We start from the raw sequence: 18,052 nt of genomic DNA on the forward strand, positions 1-18,052 counted from the left end.
GTAATACTTATATAGAGAATTAATTATACGCGCAAATTTTTAATCGAAATATGCAGTTTAAAATAATATTTCCAATTTTTAACCATTGAGCAGTTATTTTTAGAAATTATTTTCGCAGTATTTAATTATTTGCAGTTAATAAATTTAACAATTTTTTTAAATTTAAAAATAAGCAATTGTATTATAAGATCTGGTATTGTAAGCCCGATTCGTGTCGATTTTTAAAAACGGCCAGATTACGATTATAACCAAGACTATATTATGTATGCTTGGAGATTCATTGATGGCAGAAAAGTTTGGACAACTATTTGCTAAATCTTTAGCTAAAATTTAATAGGTCGGTTTTTAAAAATCAATCCAGGCCACTATATTATCATATATAAAAAGATTAATCTATGGTTTTAAGAAATAGGGAATCAGGGTAGGTATTTCTTTCTCAAATAATTTAAAATTTAATAAACTTTGAGATTTGAAATTTAAGCCATATATGTATTTTAATAAGGTGCTTAAGTAGGTCTAAAATTATTTCAGACAAAATTGCTCATAAAAAATTTTAAAAGCATAATTTATTATAACATACCTAAAGTAACATTTTTAAATTTTACATTTTGACTAATAACTTTTTTTTATAAAAGTTGTTCAGACTTAATATTAATTCAAAATGATAAAAAAATCTGTTTATCATATATAAAAATATTGACAATCATTAAGTTAATTTAATATTCTAAATAATTTTTAAATAATCCCGAGGACCTGGGGAAGGTATTAGCGGGGTGCGTCTTATCTTTCTACATACATTCATTAAATTACCAGTTCTGATTTTGCAAAATGGTACGAACATATTTCAGAAAAACAAAAAAAATAATGATAATCAAAAGGCAATCATTCCTCAAATGATGAAAGATAGGTTCTTTTGACAGCTATAGCCTTTAATACAAATTTAAGTTATGGGAGGTATATTAATATATTTAAATCAATATATTTAAGAAAAAGAATTAAGAGGTATCATAAATCTCAAAAGGAAAGTAATGAAGATTTTCAAGAGCGATATGTTGACAGATCAGTATTTACTCCTATCCAAGAAGCTAAATTAACAGAATATTTAATTAAAGGATCAAGACTATTCTCAGGATTATGCCCTAAACAATTATTTTAATTATTTATTATATCATAAATTCTCTGTAAAAGAATTTTGTTATAAAATTTAAAATTGTGCCATGGTATTTCTTTAGTTAAATAATAATAAACTTGAGAACAATTTAATAAAAAATTTTTTTCATTATTAAATATATTATATGTTAATGAAACTGTTGTTTCAGCACTGTTTATAATTTATATTACCCTTTGTTTGTACGATATAACTTGTTTATTTTCTCTATGTTTGTACATTATACGTATATTACCATTTATATATTTTTTTGTTCACTTATACCGAGCCTGTTTTGATTTCATCCTCAAAATGGTTCTAGCCAGTTTTCGAGATGGACGAGGATGAAATTAATATTTCTTTATTGTTCGATTGAAAAAAAAGGGACGAATTGTGATCATTAAAAATTTTACTTATTTTTTTATGAATTTGATGTTCTTATGAATTAACTATTAAAATAAAATTCGCATTTCAATAATTACCTGTCCTAGCTACTGGGATTTTATGACGAAGGTCATATATAAATCCGGTCCCCCTGTCCCCATTATTCCGGACCCTCGAACCCCGTCAATATCTCCCCTTCCCTGACGGTGGGACCCGTCTGTCCAACTACAACATCTTTATTAATACTAAAATACTTTCATTTAACTTAAGCATTAAAATGTGCCATGTATATATATTAATTTAAAAATGATTTATACATGATTTAGCATTATATATTATATCAATAAAAGATTTAATTTTCTGTCTATGATATATATTTAAATAAAATGATGCTGCCATGTATATATATTAATTTTAAAATGATTTCATTGATTTAGCTTTATATTATATCTTGCATTAAAATATATTTAGGTTCTTACCTATACATTAAAAATTACTATGTATATATTTTAAATAATCTTAGCAGAAGATTGTATATTTTAATTCTAAAATAAATTCTGAAGAGCACAGTTCAATTACTTCAATTTGATGAGATGTATGATTATCTAGAATAAGTAAAACTTTTTTTCCAGGACTGGGTTTAGCATATTTTACAAAATGTTTTAAAAAATGTATAAAAACTTCAGCTTAATATTTTCAGAAGATTAACAACATTCAACGGCCTAATACAGTTATAGCAAGGAAAGGCGAGAAACAAGTTGGGGCAATTACTACATCAGAACGCGGTGCACTCATGACCTTGGCAATTGGCGTTAATACCTTAGAAAATTCTATTCTACCTATGTTTATATATCTCCCAAAAAATCTTTATGATCGTTATTTAATATATGGCCCTGTAGGATTCTTTGGCATGTCCAATGGTTCTGGATGGATGCTGGATGAAGATTTTATACATTTTTTAAAACATTTTATAGAATATGCTAAGCCCAGTCCTGAAAAAAAAGTTGTACTTATTATAGATAATCATACATATCATTAATGTATTGAAGTCATTGAGCTGTGCTTTGACTAGCATTGCCTCCCCATTGTACTCATAAACTTCAACCATTGGACTCCAATCATTGGATAGAACTGTTTTTGGATAAAAAATATTAAAATAGTCCCTTGGATGCATGGATGAGAATGCACCCAGGGAAAATTTTTACTTTTTATGATATCTGTGGAATGGTAAAGGAGAATCTTCCAAAAGCCATACGGCTTCAAATATTCGGGAGGGTTTTGAATCCTTTGATTCTTAATGACGAAAATTCGAATTCATTAATTTTAATAATAATAAAGATCCTAATGAGACTCAACTAAATTTATCTGAAATTATTTCGCAATCAGCTTTCAATGATAGTCCAGCTTCAAGTTCATATGTCATCATCCATTTTAACGTAATCTCCATATAAAAAAAATGGCCAAAACTAAGGCCACTAATCGGGAAAACACCACCCGCCCATTATGGGGGAGAGATTGACCTCCAGTTGAATAGATCTTTTATTAGCTATCGATTGATACCCTATATTAGACATATCTTATTACATAAGGCCAAAAAAACAACATTGAAAATAATAAATAACAAATAATTTTAAAAAAATAAAGCGAAACGCGCGTAAAACGCATTTTAAAATAAGATTCTTCTATATCATGGTAGGGTAGAAACGTGATAATGCCGTATAATCCTTTAAAAAATTGAATTCTTAAAGGGATTCCTTTAAATCCCGTGATGATCACGGGTAGTTATGATCCCTTTAAAATTACGACATATATAAGGACTAAAAACGATTTTTTAAAAATAATACGACCTTGAATTTTTTTAAAAATTTAGTAGACATTACTAAACTCTTCCTTTATATTTATAAAAAAAATTTGTCTGGGACCATTCTTCATTCTCAAAATCGATTAAAATGTTTAGAAAAGTGTATAAATATTTTTCCGAAAGGGTGCGTCTTTGAATAAAATTATACTTTAATGGTTTTTTCTTGAACTATTTGATATGATTTAAAGGATTATTCATCTTGTAAGTGAAAATAACAATAAATGGGGTTTTCGTTCAATTATATAAAATGTCTATCGATAAAAGAAATTCAATTTATTACTTTATTTATAATTTATTATAAAAATATTTGCCCACATAACATATATTTAATGAATATTAATAAAATATATTCAACAAGTTTATAGTTCTTGAATATATGAATCAGAATCTTATGCATTTCATATATGGCGCCCTAAATATTAAAATTATTGATATAATATAAATTTAAAAATCAAATATATAACTCACTTTTAATTGCTAATTCTTTGGTAGCTAATGTACTTTCTTGTGACGACAATGTATAATAGGCCCCACAGTTAATGGTGAAACACCAATTAGAATCATAAACACACGTTATGTATCCTGATATTTCTCCAAAAATTATACTTTCATCATTATATGATAAATATTCTATAGTGCTTTCTATTGAATTGGAATACATTTTACTTTTAAATTGATAGAGATTTGTTGGAATCATGGTGTATAGGTCTAGTTTTTGAAAATCTTTCCCTCAGTAATAATTCTTTGTAATTATAATTTTTTTATTTTCTTTAGTGAACTCGTACAATTCATATGATATGGTTATTTGCTTTGAGTAAGGCCTTTGTAAACTAGCTCCAGCGGCTAATCTTTTAACAGTGCGATCAATCCCATCACAAACATCTTTCCCTTGTGCTGTAGCAGAAGAATGTCATTCCGCCTGTTCCTTGAAATCCATCTCATGATGGCAAATATTAATAAAATTTTAACGATTTTTATACTGTGCAGCGGATAATTTTATTTGGCATACAAATTTTATTATTAAAAAATTTGCTAATGATTTTTTGGAAATAATGTACTGCTATTGTATTGTGTTGCAAAGATTCGGATATCATTACATAATTTAGGCGACAAATATTGGCAAAATTATCTTTATAATATAACAAAAGGGTGAACAGTGGACTGAGCCCTATTCCAATTATAAATGTACTTCTCTTGAAGTATAAAGCTATAGTTTTCTGAAAAATCACTTAAAATTAAATATTGGCCTTCGTTTAAGTTCAATTTTAGATTGTTTAGATTTTTGCGTTGAAATAAAAGAATGGGGTAATAAAAATTCCATTTTTTCAAAAAAAAGGCATTGATAAATCCATCTACTGGCTTGGTTATTGTTTCAAGAGTGGTTCTATCTACGGATAGCCATTGTTTGTATGTTATAAATTCGAAGTCCTTAGAACGAAACAATATTTCTATTTGATCGTGTAAATGTGTTTACCCTGGACAATTATCACATTTGCCCATATAACAGGATGGTTGAGGCGGATTACAAATTATTAAGGGTAAAATATGTTTGTATGTTTTAAAGGGCATCATATCATTGGTTAAATTGGGTAAATTTGATCCAATGATCATTAATTTAAAATTGCAAACACATACATGATGTGTAGTGTACCACTACCTCCAACGAGTATACAATTTTTTGAGCGCATGCTTGCAAATTTCGAAAAATCAATTTTAACATCAGGGCGAATTTCTTTAAAAAATATATAAATTTCTTTCAAATTATCTAAAATTAATCTCTTTTGTATGGTATTCTTTTTTCCGTCTTTGGTCAAAATCGAAATGCAATCTTTCTTGCCTGGTATAATTCTGTTTATTTCGTCCATACAAATAAAATTCTTGTACAATTTTAACTGTATTAATCTTTAATTTTTCCAGGCTTGGGGTTAGGTGTTGATAGAAATCAAAATACCAAGAAATTAATTTAAAAATGAATTAATATAGTGAACATGTGTTATTGAATGATTAATCAATTGTAAAATTTTATTTATTTTATTGATTGAAACACAGATTTATTGTTATTCATATTTATACAAGTAAGGCTATGCCAATTTTAGAAAAATCCGATCCAATAATTATATTGTTTTAGGTTATTTTATGATGATAATACTTTTATTTTGTATAAAATTTCATAATAATAATAAATTAATATTTGTAATATTTTAAAAATATCAAATTATTTTAAAAAATTGAGTAGCGAAAATTTTGATATTATTTTTGGCGTCATATATGAAATGCACAAGATTTCATATATTCAAGAACTCGAAACTTGGTTGAACATATTTTATTAATATTCATTAAATATATGTTATATGTGCAAATATATAATAAATTATAAATAATGTAATAAATTGAATTTCTTTTATCGATAATAATTTCTATAATTGAATGAAAGCCCCATTTATTGTTATTTTCACTTTTAAGATGAATAATCCTTTAAATTATATCAAATAGTTCAAGAAAAACATTAAAATTTAAATATAATTTTTTCAAAGACGCCCCCTTTCGAGATAATATTTATACACTTTTCTAAACATTTTTATCTATTTTGAGAATGAAGAAGGCCGCGTCCCAGACCAATTTTTTTTATAAATATAAAGGAAGAGTTAAGTAATGTCTATTAAATTATTTAAAACAAAAAATCGTTTTTAGTCGTTATATATTAAAAATTGATTTCTTAATTACATCTGGTTCAAGGGGGGGGGGGGGGAATCAATATAAATATTGATATCGGATCGGTGAAAAATATGGGTTAATGATGCTTACTACCAAGTGAATGTATGGAAATATTTTAAATCCCAACCTAATTTGCTAAATACTGACCAAAATATATTAAAATGTAATAAGACCCTTATTATTTAATATATTAATACGGAATCACGTGGTCGAGTCCGGCCTCCTTAATATTATCCCCCCAAGGATGGAACCACCAAGTTAGATTAAGAAAAATAACATGACCATTCCCGGGATTCGAACCCGGGAGTATGGGATCAGTAAGCCAAGCTCTTGCCGATTAGACCATAGAGGCCTTCCAAAAATCACGATTTTTCAAATATATATTATAAATATATTTGGTAGTGCCTATCCAAATGAAAAATGAATAAAATTCAAATTTGATAGGTAGTACCTTAAGGTAGTAAGCATCATTAACCAAAAATATGTGGATCGGCACAGCCCTAATTATAGGACTCCAATACTAAGTAAGATAACCTATGTCTTTTATGGATTATAGGAAAATTACTAATTATAATACTTAAGCAAAAATTAACTTGGTTTTTTATAACGTCCTTAAACTAATTACATAATATGTACTAAATATAAAATTTCTCAATATCTAAAACCCAACTAATTAAATAATAACTTTTTGGTATTTAAATAGTTTTCTTTTTCTCTCTCTCTTTTCCTTCTTTTCTTTTCTCCTACACACTCATGACTATACTGTACTCTAATACTATCATTGTAAGGGTGTAGTTCCGCTCATTATGATATAACACATCTGAGTTACAAGGTTTGTTGGTACCCTTGAGAATCGGCATAATTATATGGAGGCACGTTCGCTCACTTTGGGCATGTCCATGACTAACGTGCTTGATGTGATATGATATATTAGCGCCCATTAAAATTGTAAAATATTTATTATTTACAGTGTTGTGAGGATTTAATGAAACATATTGACGATTAAATTAAAAATCATCCATATAAAATTATAATCTTTGCAAAAATAACTAAAATATAGACAAAAGCATTATTAAAATTTCTTTTTTTTTATTATTCCTTTTGTTATTTTAGTTATTTTTGCAAAGATTATAATTTTATATGAATGGGTTTTAATTTAATCGTCAATATGTTTCATTAAATCATCACCACACTGTATATATTTTTTCATCGCTTCAAAAATATTGGTGGCCATTTTCTATTTGTAAAAAATTTATTTTAATAGTTTTAAACATATTTAAATGAATATAAAAATGATTTTCTATTCTTTTATATAATTTTTTCAAGGAATATATTTATTTTACAATTCTTGATATCCTATATAATTTTAATTTGTTTACTCATTATTAATAATAATTTTCTAAATTATATTTTAGATTTTATTCGTAAAATTTGAGGTTCGGTCATAAATTATCAAATTGATTTTACAATACTACACCGGGAGTAAACCATAAATAGTAAAAATTTTAAAATCCTAGCTAAGCTTAAAGATAAAAAGCCCTGTCCAGCAAAAACTGGCTTGAGAACAATTTTTTGAATCCGGACAAGGCTCAAAATACAGAACTCTGCAGGTCTCTTATTTTAATATTAGTTAAAAAAAATATTATAATATACAATAATTATAATAGCTTTTTTATTTACATAGTTTCCTTTTTCAGATATACTGACTTTAAAAAGCTTATGCCTTTTTTTAATGCTATCTAGTTAGAAAAGGATATTGAATGAATGGAAGTTGTATTTTAATGTGCAAAAAATAAAAAAAATTTGTCAAGACGATTTGATTGTTATTATTCTTCATAACTTATTAAAATTAAAATTAATTTATTTAAAATATTTAGAAAAATAAATATTTTATTAAATATTGGGTGAGAGGGGCAATTTTTGGGTATATAAATTTTTTTTTTTTTTTTGGGGGGGGGGGGGGGGGTATTCTAGAGGACCAATTTCCCATTAGAGCATAGTTTTGAAATAAAATTGAAATACAAAAATAATATCAAAATAATAAAAATAGAATATATGACGATTTGTCTTTATAAGAATTTTCTAATTGGATTTTTCACTTTTTTCTCGGATCTTTTCCTTTTTGGTTGGACTTTCTCTTTTTCAATAATTTATCCTTAAATGAGGGAAACCATATATATATATCTCATTTTTACGATTAATATATAATATATATTTAATTCCTTCTTTATAAAAAAAATGGACAAATTAAAAATGCATAAACTTCACAAGCGTTAAACTATTGGCTAAAATCATAGCATTTGCAGTAACGAATGACCAGTTACGGAATATATCGCATATTAGTTTGAGCTTTTCCTTCCAATTTTTCTCGTTCCTATTTTCATCTCGAGAATCCTTGCTTTTGAATATAACGTGTGCCTCATCAAAATCATCTGATGCTACCAGGAGATTAAATGCAAAAATAATAAAAAAATATATGAAATTATTCTAGACAAAAAATGGCATTCAAATTTGTATGATTTAAAAGAAGGGAATACGAATATTATAGAGATTTTTCTCATAGTTTTTAATAAAATCGGATTGAACTCCAAAAAACCTATCCATTAAAACTCTTCCTGGTACTCATATTTGGTTGATCTATATTAATATAAGTTTTATTTAAGAATCTATTTTAGTATAGCACAATGAGATAGATGAATAATTGAAACTTCTAGTATTTTTACGAACTGTTTAGTAATTTCAGATCAGTATATTTTTTTTACATTTTTACAATTATTTAAAATTAATATTTTTTAATATAAAAAATGGAATATCTCGGTAGAGTCGAAAGGTCTATTTTTAAAAAATAATTCCAATCCAGGCTGCGTCGGGCCTAATATTTTTAGGACTGTGCTGATCCACATATTTTTCACCGATCCGATACCGATTATATTGATTTTTCAACACCCCCCCTTTGAATCAAATGTAATTAAGAAATCATTATTTTTTATGCAAAAAGTCGAATTATGCATTTGATTTAAAAAAAACTTCTATAATAATTAAAAATGATTTACGGATATTGGTAGTATTAAATAAATTTTTCATTATTCCTGCTGTGAAATTAGAATTCCACAGATAACGCATTTTACAAAATTATCTTTGTCTTTAAAATATTTCCATAATTCAGCAGATACCATATTTAAAACAATTCTTTTATTTAAATTATAAACTTATTATTTAAAAGATTTAAAATAAATAAAACTTTGGGTGTTGTTCCTTTCTATTTTTATAAGAAAACTTATAAAATACTATTCTATTAGTAAAAAGGTCGGATCGGATCGGTTTTTTATAGGTATCGGCCCGATCCGATATTTTTGTAAAATGCTAAATATCGGTGCCGATCCCATATTTAATATAGAGGCACAGCCCTAACTATTTTTAAAAAATTTCGGGCCGGGTCGGGCTTAAATTTTTAATTATGATATCATTATATATATATTTTTAAATTCTTGCAAGAAAAAAAAAATTAAATTTTTCTTAAATAAAAAAATATTAAATTTTTCTTCGGGTCGGACTTTTCTGGACAAATAAAAAAAATTTTTTTTCTGAATCAGGCTTTGCAGGATAAATATTTTTTAAAAAAAAATTTCGGACTTGGCTTAAAAAAATAGGCCCGATGCTGATCACTAGTTTCAGTCGCGTTGCCCAAAATCAAGAAAATGTTTAAAAAAATATTATAAAAATTTTAAAAATAATTCTGTTTTCATAAAAATATTTGTCCAAAATCACGAAAATGTAAAAACAAAAATATTATTGCTAGAAACTTCCATTTCTGAGCAAAGATTGTAATTAGATAAATGAGCATCTTTAATTAATAAATAAATATATATTTAAAATCCTCATTAAATTTATCGATATATAAAATATGTATAAATTTCTATATTTTGTTAAAAATTTATAAAAGTATTCTTATTATAACGTTTTCAATCTTAAAAAAAATTTAGAAATATTTGGCCAAAATCAGGAAAGTGTAAAAAAAATAGAAAATTTTAAAAAAATATTTGGCCAAAATCAGGAAAACAAATATAATATTGTTGATAAAAACTTCCAGTTTTGTGAGTATCTTTTTAATTTAATAAATAAATATATATATTTACATACTTAGAATCGCTGCTAATTTGATGGTGATTCCGATTATATATAAATTTACATATTTTTAAAAATTTTTTTAATTAATTTTAGTAATTTTTGTCTAAAACTAGATATTATATATCGATATATTGCGAATTTAATGAGGATTCCAAATATGTAAGTGAAGATCTCTGATCTGAGTAAAAATGCAATTCCTTACTCTTTTTCTGAGAATAATTACATAAATTTAAATAGGGGTGAAGACAGGAAATAAATTATATCAGCCTATTAAATAAATAATATGAATTAAACTATATTAACAATGTGCTAAATGCGCCCAAATAAATTATAAAAAAATCAATACATTGAATTATAAATTAAATTAACCGAAAGTTGATAAAAAATTTAAAAAGACCGCTGCTGTCAATTAGGGTTTGATGCACAGGTCTGGGTATGTTATCTCCGTCATCGAAATGATTCTGCGTATTAAATATTTTCTATATCTTAACATATAAATTTACATTTACTAAAATAAAAAACATTTTTGTATGAATTGAAAACGAAAATATTATTTTTGATTACATGTAATGTAATTACATGATAAAAAGATAGACTTAAATCAAAATATTTTACTATTCTTTTCTACCTCTTTTTAACTATTTTATATCTATTTATATTAGGGCTATACCGATATTCAATATTAGATTGGGACCGGTATTTCGCATTTTTTAAAATCGGAAATGGCCGAACAAAAAACCGATCCGATCCGATACTTTTATTATTATGGGTAATATTATGATTGTATATATAATTATATAATAAATATCTTTTATTTTATACATATGATAATAATAAATTTATAGAAGATAACAAAATTCAATTTTATTTGTAATGTTTAAAAAAATAGAAATATTCTAAAAGATAGAATAGCTAAAAATTTAATTTTTTTTGTTATATCTGCAACAAAAAATGATTTTAAAATATCTAACAAGTCACATTAAGCTAATGTTTTTAAACGGCTAACTCAAGATTTTAGTCAAATGTAAATTATCTGAGCTTGAAGATTTTGACCACAGTTGGCAAAATGATTTGGAAATATATTTTCAAAATTCGAAACCTAAGGAAATTTTGGCTAAAATTTTGATAGGCGTTTTCATTGCCCTGATAATTAATTTTTTGGAAATAAAAAAAAAACTTTTTTTGAATAGGAATTAATTTTATGCCATTTAAATTTAAATATCGAATAGATATCGCATCGGTAAAAAATTTGTGGATCGGTACGGTACACCCCTTATGTAAATATACAAAATTTCATTATTTTTATATTATAAAAATCATAAAACAACAATCTAAAATAAATTATTAAAGGGTTATTATTAGTCATATTATATAAAATACTAAATATTACAATCCAGTGTCTCTTTACATTAAAACTTGAGAATTTGAAGCTGATATAATAATTTGTGGTAATGTTATAAACGAACGCGTACAATTTGAACGCGTTCTTGAACGAAGTTCGTTTTTTTGAAAAAAATGATGAAGGACGTTTTTTTATTTTTGATGAACTTTGAACGTAAACGCGTTCTTTTTTCTTGACGAACGCGTTTTTTTTACGTTCGTACAATTTAAAATCTTCTCATTTTTATTCATTTAAAAATAAAAAATATTAAATTAATATTAATCCAAATTTTTTAAGAAAAAAGGGTTATTTTTTTAATAAGCTATTTCCTTTATCATAATTGATTTTTTTTAACTAGCCACTTCTTCTGTCCTATAGTATAGTTCATTAATTTTAATATTATTATTTATATTTTATAGTTAGAGTAAGCATGAATGTTGTGATCACATCATCACTTCTGTTTCTGAAAATTCAGAATTAGGTAAATTGACATTACCATGGCCCAAATATAATAAATACTTTACACTAACATCATATATACAATAAACTAATTCTATCCATACCAAATGTAAAATGTGTCTCAGTTTCAAAATCTTGAAGTTCTAAAAGAGACACTTATTGTAATATTTATTATATACTATTAGTATCCTGTTATTTATTTATTTGATTGTTGTATTTTATGTGCTTATTAAATTATTATGATTATTATAGATGCATAAAATAAAAATCATTTAATATTACAATTTAAAGTCGTATAAATTTATATATTTTCTAAATAATTAAATTTTATGTGATATATAAAAGTTTTATATACTAAAAATATTAAGAAATTGGTTTTTTAATAATTTTTTAATTCATTTAAAACTATTAATTTTAAACATTTATATAAATTAAATATTAAATAAAATTTTTAAAAAATTCTTTTTTATTTTTTTCATAAAGTTTGAACAATGAACGCGTTCTCTTTTTTAAAGGTGAACTTTGAACGTGAACGCGTTCGATTTTTGTCAATGAACGTTGAACGCATTCGACCAACGTTCATAGAAATATTTATAGCCTTTTTAGACGTATTTTAAATTTTATAAGGAAAGAATTAGTCCCTTTAATATAGGATGTTACTGTAAAATATTTATTATTTATATGCTATGGTAATGTTAATTCATCTGGTTCTGAATTTTCAAAATCATATGATGATAATGAAATAACAAAATCCATGCTTAGCTAATCTATAAAATATAAATAATAATATTCAGTGGCGGGTTATAAAAATTCATTGATAAAGGAAGCAACTGATTAAGCACTCTTTTTGAAACAAATTGTGTTTAATATTAAACAAATATTTTTTATTTTCAACTGAATAAAAGCAAGCAGATATTTTAAAATTGAACGATTGTAAAATACGAACGCATTCGCAAAAAAGGAACGCATTCATTCTCAAATTTTGTCAAAAATAAAAAGAACGTAGTTAAACATTTTCAAAAAAAAAACTTCGTTTACGAATTGAACTCGTTTGTTTAAAACATAAAATAAAAAATATGCTTCTAATAATTATAATAAAGTTTTATATAATCTTATGTGTGCCAAATAATATTTTTAATAAAATGTTTATTATTAAATATGAACGTTTCTAAAGGTGTTCTAAGTACTAATGATGCAAAATCGCTCCATTTGAGCCGATTTTTAAAATGGCTAACTCAATATTTTAACCAGAAAAATATTACCCAAGTCTCGAAAATTAGCTGATAGATAAAACTTTATGCCATATATGAGCAACATTTTCAGGTTTGCGTAATATTTTTCTGGATAAAATACTGAGATAGCTGTTTTCAAAAATCAGCTCAAATGAGCGATTTTGCAATACTAGTATGTCCCCACATTGATAAAAATCATGTTCCTAATTGTTGAAATGTTTAAGTGATGTTTATTTAAAGTTATTGTTAAATAATTATTTATTTATATTAACAAGATGTAAATTGATATAAATTGAGTTAAGTTAAATACTCTAAGATTTTGTATTGAAAGGTTTTATAATTGATTTTATTATTTTATAGGCCTCAAGTATTACAAAATTAATCTATACATATAATGTAAAATGTAATTTATATGAAAATTGTGTACAATTTATTTAGTGAAATTTTTAAGATTATAATGATTTTTTTTGTTTTTTAATGTGATTTGAAAATAAAAATAACTATAAATTCTATTAAGTCTTAACACTAAAAATTAATATGATTCAAGCTTTTAGGTATTTTTAAAATGAAAATATCAAATTCCTATCTCTTTCTATTTTGGAAAAAAAATAAGCATCTTAAATTAACTTTGGTCAGTAAACTCACAAAGTGGGGATTGAATATTGCAATTCTTACATGACATGTTGTATGTAAAAGTTATTTAATTTTTTTATAATGTAAAAAAAATAATGGTTTGCAAAAATGATGCTAAAAATTTTAATTCAGATCAAGCTTTAACTTGGCAAAAAGGCCTAAGTATTAGGGATCTGCACCTGGGTGTTGCTAGGAATATTTGCAAGAGTTGCCTGATCCATCACAGCATATTAAATTTTCAGCCTAGCTCATTATAATTTTTTTCAAAATTTGCCCAGCTTGGCCAGTTAAAATTTTTAGAAAAATCGCTAATCCATTAAATTTTTTGTACAAAACTGGCCATCATTTTTAATATCTATATCTATATTTTTCTCAATGTCAATTAAGATCTCCTCTAAGACAATCATTTCTACAAATGTTTTATAAATCAATTGTGTTTGATATCTATTTGTAATTGGTCATATTTAAATAACTTAATTTTTTGTGTATTTACTAATATTATTTTTAGATTTACAGCTCTTAAAATACACAGAAATAACATTTATTTTTTAATAGTATTAATCAAAATAAAAATATAGCTAGCTTATAATTGAAAAAAAAATTTATCAAAATTTTAAAACTCGAGCTGGCCTATTAAAATTTTAAGAAACAAAGATCTGTGAGCCTACCTAATTTTTTATCTATAAATTGTCCAGCCCAGTCAGAAAAATTTTAATATACAAATTTAAACAATGATATTTGGCCCAGACTGCCCTCTATAATAAATTTAAATGTTCAAGCTTATATTAATTTTGCAGATAAATGTTATAAAGCTGTAATCAATGTATAAATAATTATACTTCCTAAGAGCAAAATTTTCTGACAAATCCCCTTTTTGACATGTTTTTTCCAATACTAATTTTATAAATATAAGAATAAATATTTATTTGTAAAATTTACATTAATATTTGAATCCTCTTGATCATTCTCAACTTGAGCAAATATTTGTTGATTGTCAATACCTAATGAACAAAACATTAAGAAATCATAATAATTCTAGCAGATTTCACAAATTTTGAGAAAACAAATTTTATTAGCCAAAGGTGTGACCAACATTTAGCTGAATTGGATAGGTTTTCATATATATTTCATTGAAGGTGTTTAGTCTATTTATTGCCTGCTTTTGGTTATGTTATATTTTTTTAAATACCCTTTTTAGAACTCTTATATAAAAATTAGGGATGTACTGATATTTTATATCGGATCGGATCGGGCCTATATTTCACCCATTTTAAAATATTGGTTATTGGCAAATATTATAAAATTTCCCAATCTGATCACAAAAATAAAATATAAAATTTTTTAAAAAAAGTTATATCTAAAAATCCATTTATTATTATAAATAAAATCAAAGTCCATTTTTATATTTAATTTTTTTTAATAGTAATACTTAGTTAATAAACATACTGCCATATTGTTATTTTTGTTTGCATTCTGGTTATAAAAGTGTGCAATAATCTCTTCAGAATCTGTTTTTAGTGAAGCTAGTGATATTTACAGTCCCCATCACCGCAGACTGATCTCTGATAAATTGGAAATTTTGGTATTTCTTAAAAGAAATCTTCGATATATTAATTTAAATATTTATTTCAAATTTCAAATATATATGTTTATTACTTATTATGTAAATAGATTAATAATGTTATTACTTATTATATAAATAAGTGATTTTTCAAAAAAACTATTTTATATATTTTTAGAATTGCAATTGAATTGAATATAAACTATAATTGATCATTATAATATTATTTAAATGACATAGTTATGGTATAGTTAAATTAAAATGTTATACTAATAAAAAGTATATAAAAAATTTGGTATCTTTAAAGAATACAAAATTAGATAAGATATCGAATCGGTAATTGGCCGATATCAATTTAATATTGGGGATATCGGATTGAATCGGCCTCCAAAAAGTGGTATTGGTACACCCCTAATAAAAATGTTTTTTTCAATTTTGTATTAGTCATTATTTTTATCCTTCAAATTATTTCTAAAGGGGTAGTGAAAGTGTGACATTTTTATTAGCCTAAAAGGTACATTTCTGGGGGGGGGGATTTCAATGTATCTACCTATTTGCAATATATTAATCAGAGACCTGCAGGCACAACCCTAAGCCTGGCTTAAAAAAATTTCAGGCCCGGCCCAGGTATATTTAAAAAACTATCCAGACCAGGTCAGGCCATATATTTTTAAAACCAAATATTTGAAATTGACATTATTAGCTATAAAAATCAAAAATGTATATAATATATTTTTTTTAAATCTGAGCCAGGCCTGAAAATTTTTTTAAAGGACCATGCAAATGGTACTTCTGCAGGTCTCTGATGTTAATTGTTATCTTTAAATATATAAACATCAATAATAAAAATATACCTTTTTTGACAAATGTTCGTGGTATGAATGGATTAAGGATGTGTAATATTGTTTCAATTATTTTTGAATTTTTACCTATGTTAAGCAGAGATAAAGAGAAGTGAGAAGTAATTTGACCAGTACTACATATATTTTTATATGAATTTAATATAAAATTTTGAAAAATTTTAGATTCTTGTGAATTGAGGAATGAAAATAAACTATTTTCTAATGAATTGGAGGGATTTATATTTGAATTATAATTATGTTGAGCTTCATTGATAGCACATTCATTTTCAGACAAAAGGTGCAAAAATTTTAATGCAAAATTAATTTCATTTGACAAATTGGACAATAATAAGAGTTGCAACTTTTTAAATGTTAAACTGTATGGTGATTCTATTTTAAGTAATTGTTCATTTTTTTGTAGTGGAAAAACTGTCTTGAAGTATTGATTCATTTGATATTTTGATGGAATTGTCTCTATGTCACATTCATCCATTGTTAATTCTCCCCTTTCAACTCTTTCATAGCTCTCCAAATATCTATAAAAAATAAAATTGATATATATAATGTATGTGTGAAAAAAAATTAACCTTGTATAAATTTGTTTCATTATAAAACAGCCATTTAAGCATGATTTGGGATATCCATAAGTTTCAAAAACATTGGTCCATTTATTGAAATCTAGCACCTATATATTGTACATAACAAGCATATTCTATTTAGAAACCTTATTTACTCCTCCCAAACACTGCACAATATTATACAATTTATAAAGGTCAACTTTGTTACCATCAATTTTTGGATAGTATTCAAGATCAGTTCTAAATAAATTTAAGAATTAAAAATTTGTTATATTTATACTGTTTGTTTTGATGGAATGTTTTCAATTTTCGATTAAACTCTTCATAATTATTTTCCATATTATTACTGCAAGCAACGGATATTATTTGATTATGTATAATGAATAATAAAAGTGTTTGTTCACTTTTAACAAGGTCGTGCAAATGTATCCATCCAAGACCGCTCCTAAGATTATGAATAGGCTAGTATTCAAAAGCATAATAGATAATGGAATATTAATCTATAGCTTAATTATCGCAAAATTTGAATGGCGCAAAATTTATTGAAGAGTCAGAAGTGATTAAAAACAGCAAATATTAACATAAGAGAAAGAACTAAACCAAAACTAAAAAAATATTTTTTAAAAAAGGTTTTATTTTATATCATTATATTTTTTTGTTATTTTATTTTAGCGACATATTTTATTTTTCATAAATTTTTGTGCGTGTTAACTTTTTATGTTATATTTTTTATTAAGCTCACCGGAATTATTTTTAATTAATAAAATTTTATTAATAATTTAATTCGTTATATTTATTAATAATTTGAAATTAAAGGTATGGTATCAAATAACAATATTTATTTACTTACAGGTTATCTATGTTATCAATAATAATTGAATGATTTATATTTCACTTCATTTTCTTAAAGAAAAGATGACATTTTGTTAGTATTCTTTTAAGTCACGTGTCATTTTCTAGTTCAATTAATTAAAATTAATAATGTTTAAACTCTTAAAAACTCTAAAGGTTTTTAGACTAATTGTATAAAAGTAATAACTGCAAGGTTGATAAATTGAAATAATAACGGCCATTTTCATATAATGCTTGAGGAAATTTTAAAAAATTAAAATAATTTTGAACAAGAATATT

The 18,052-nt window shown here is 25.0% G+C and overlaps 1 protein-coding gene across 13 annotated transcripts in view; it reads right to left on the reverse strand.

The window, feature by feature from the left end:
• Window positions 1-17,847, reverse strand: part of LOC135923002 (AT-rich interactive domain-containing protein 2-like) — a 106,106-nt gene extending 88,259 nt beyond the window's left edge. For 6 of the 13 annotated variants that reach the window (XR_010571095.1, XR_010571097.1, XR_010571094.1 and 3 more), the window contains exons 1-7: window positions 17,202-17,612; window positions 17,068-17,161; window positions 16,931-17,028; window positions 16,356-16,879; window positions 14,880-14,941; window positions 14,780-14,834; window positions 8,371-8,545 (exon numbers count right to left, since the gene is read on the reverse strand). Coding sequence is in view for 6 of the 13 variants with exons in the window: in XM_065457586.1 (XP_065313658.1) it covers window positions 8,371-8,545; window positions 14,780-14,834; window positions 14,880-14,941; window positions 16,356-16,879; window positions 16,931-17,028; window positions 17,068-17,161; window positions 17,202-17,260 (1,067 nt within the window). In the remaining 7 variants the exon portion in view is untranslated. Of the gene's footprint in view, window positions 1-8,370; window positions 8,546-14,779; window positions 14,835-14,879; window positions 14,942-16,355; window positions 16,880-16,930; window positions 17,029-17,067; window positions 17,162-17,201; window positions 17,617-17,771 lie in introns of those variants that run through there. The other 7 variants (XR_010571100.1, XR_010571099.1, XM_065457582.1 and 4 more) reach the window with 6 other exon arrangements.
• Between the last annotated feature and the right edge of the window lie 205 nt (window positions 17,848-18,052).

Source organism: Gordionus sp. m RMFG-2023, chromosome 1 (genome assembly GCF_954871325.1).
Source record: "Gordionus sp. m RMFG-2023 chromosome 1, tfGorSpeb1-WG-v2, whole genome shotgun sequence".
NCBI lineage: Eukaryota > Metazoa > Nematomorpha > Gordioida > Chordodea > Parachordodidae > Gordionus > Gordionus sp. m RMFG-2023.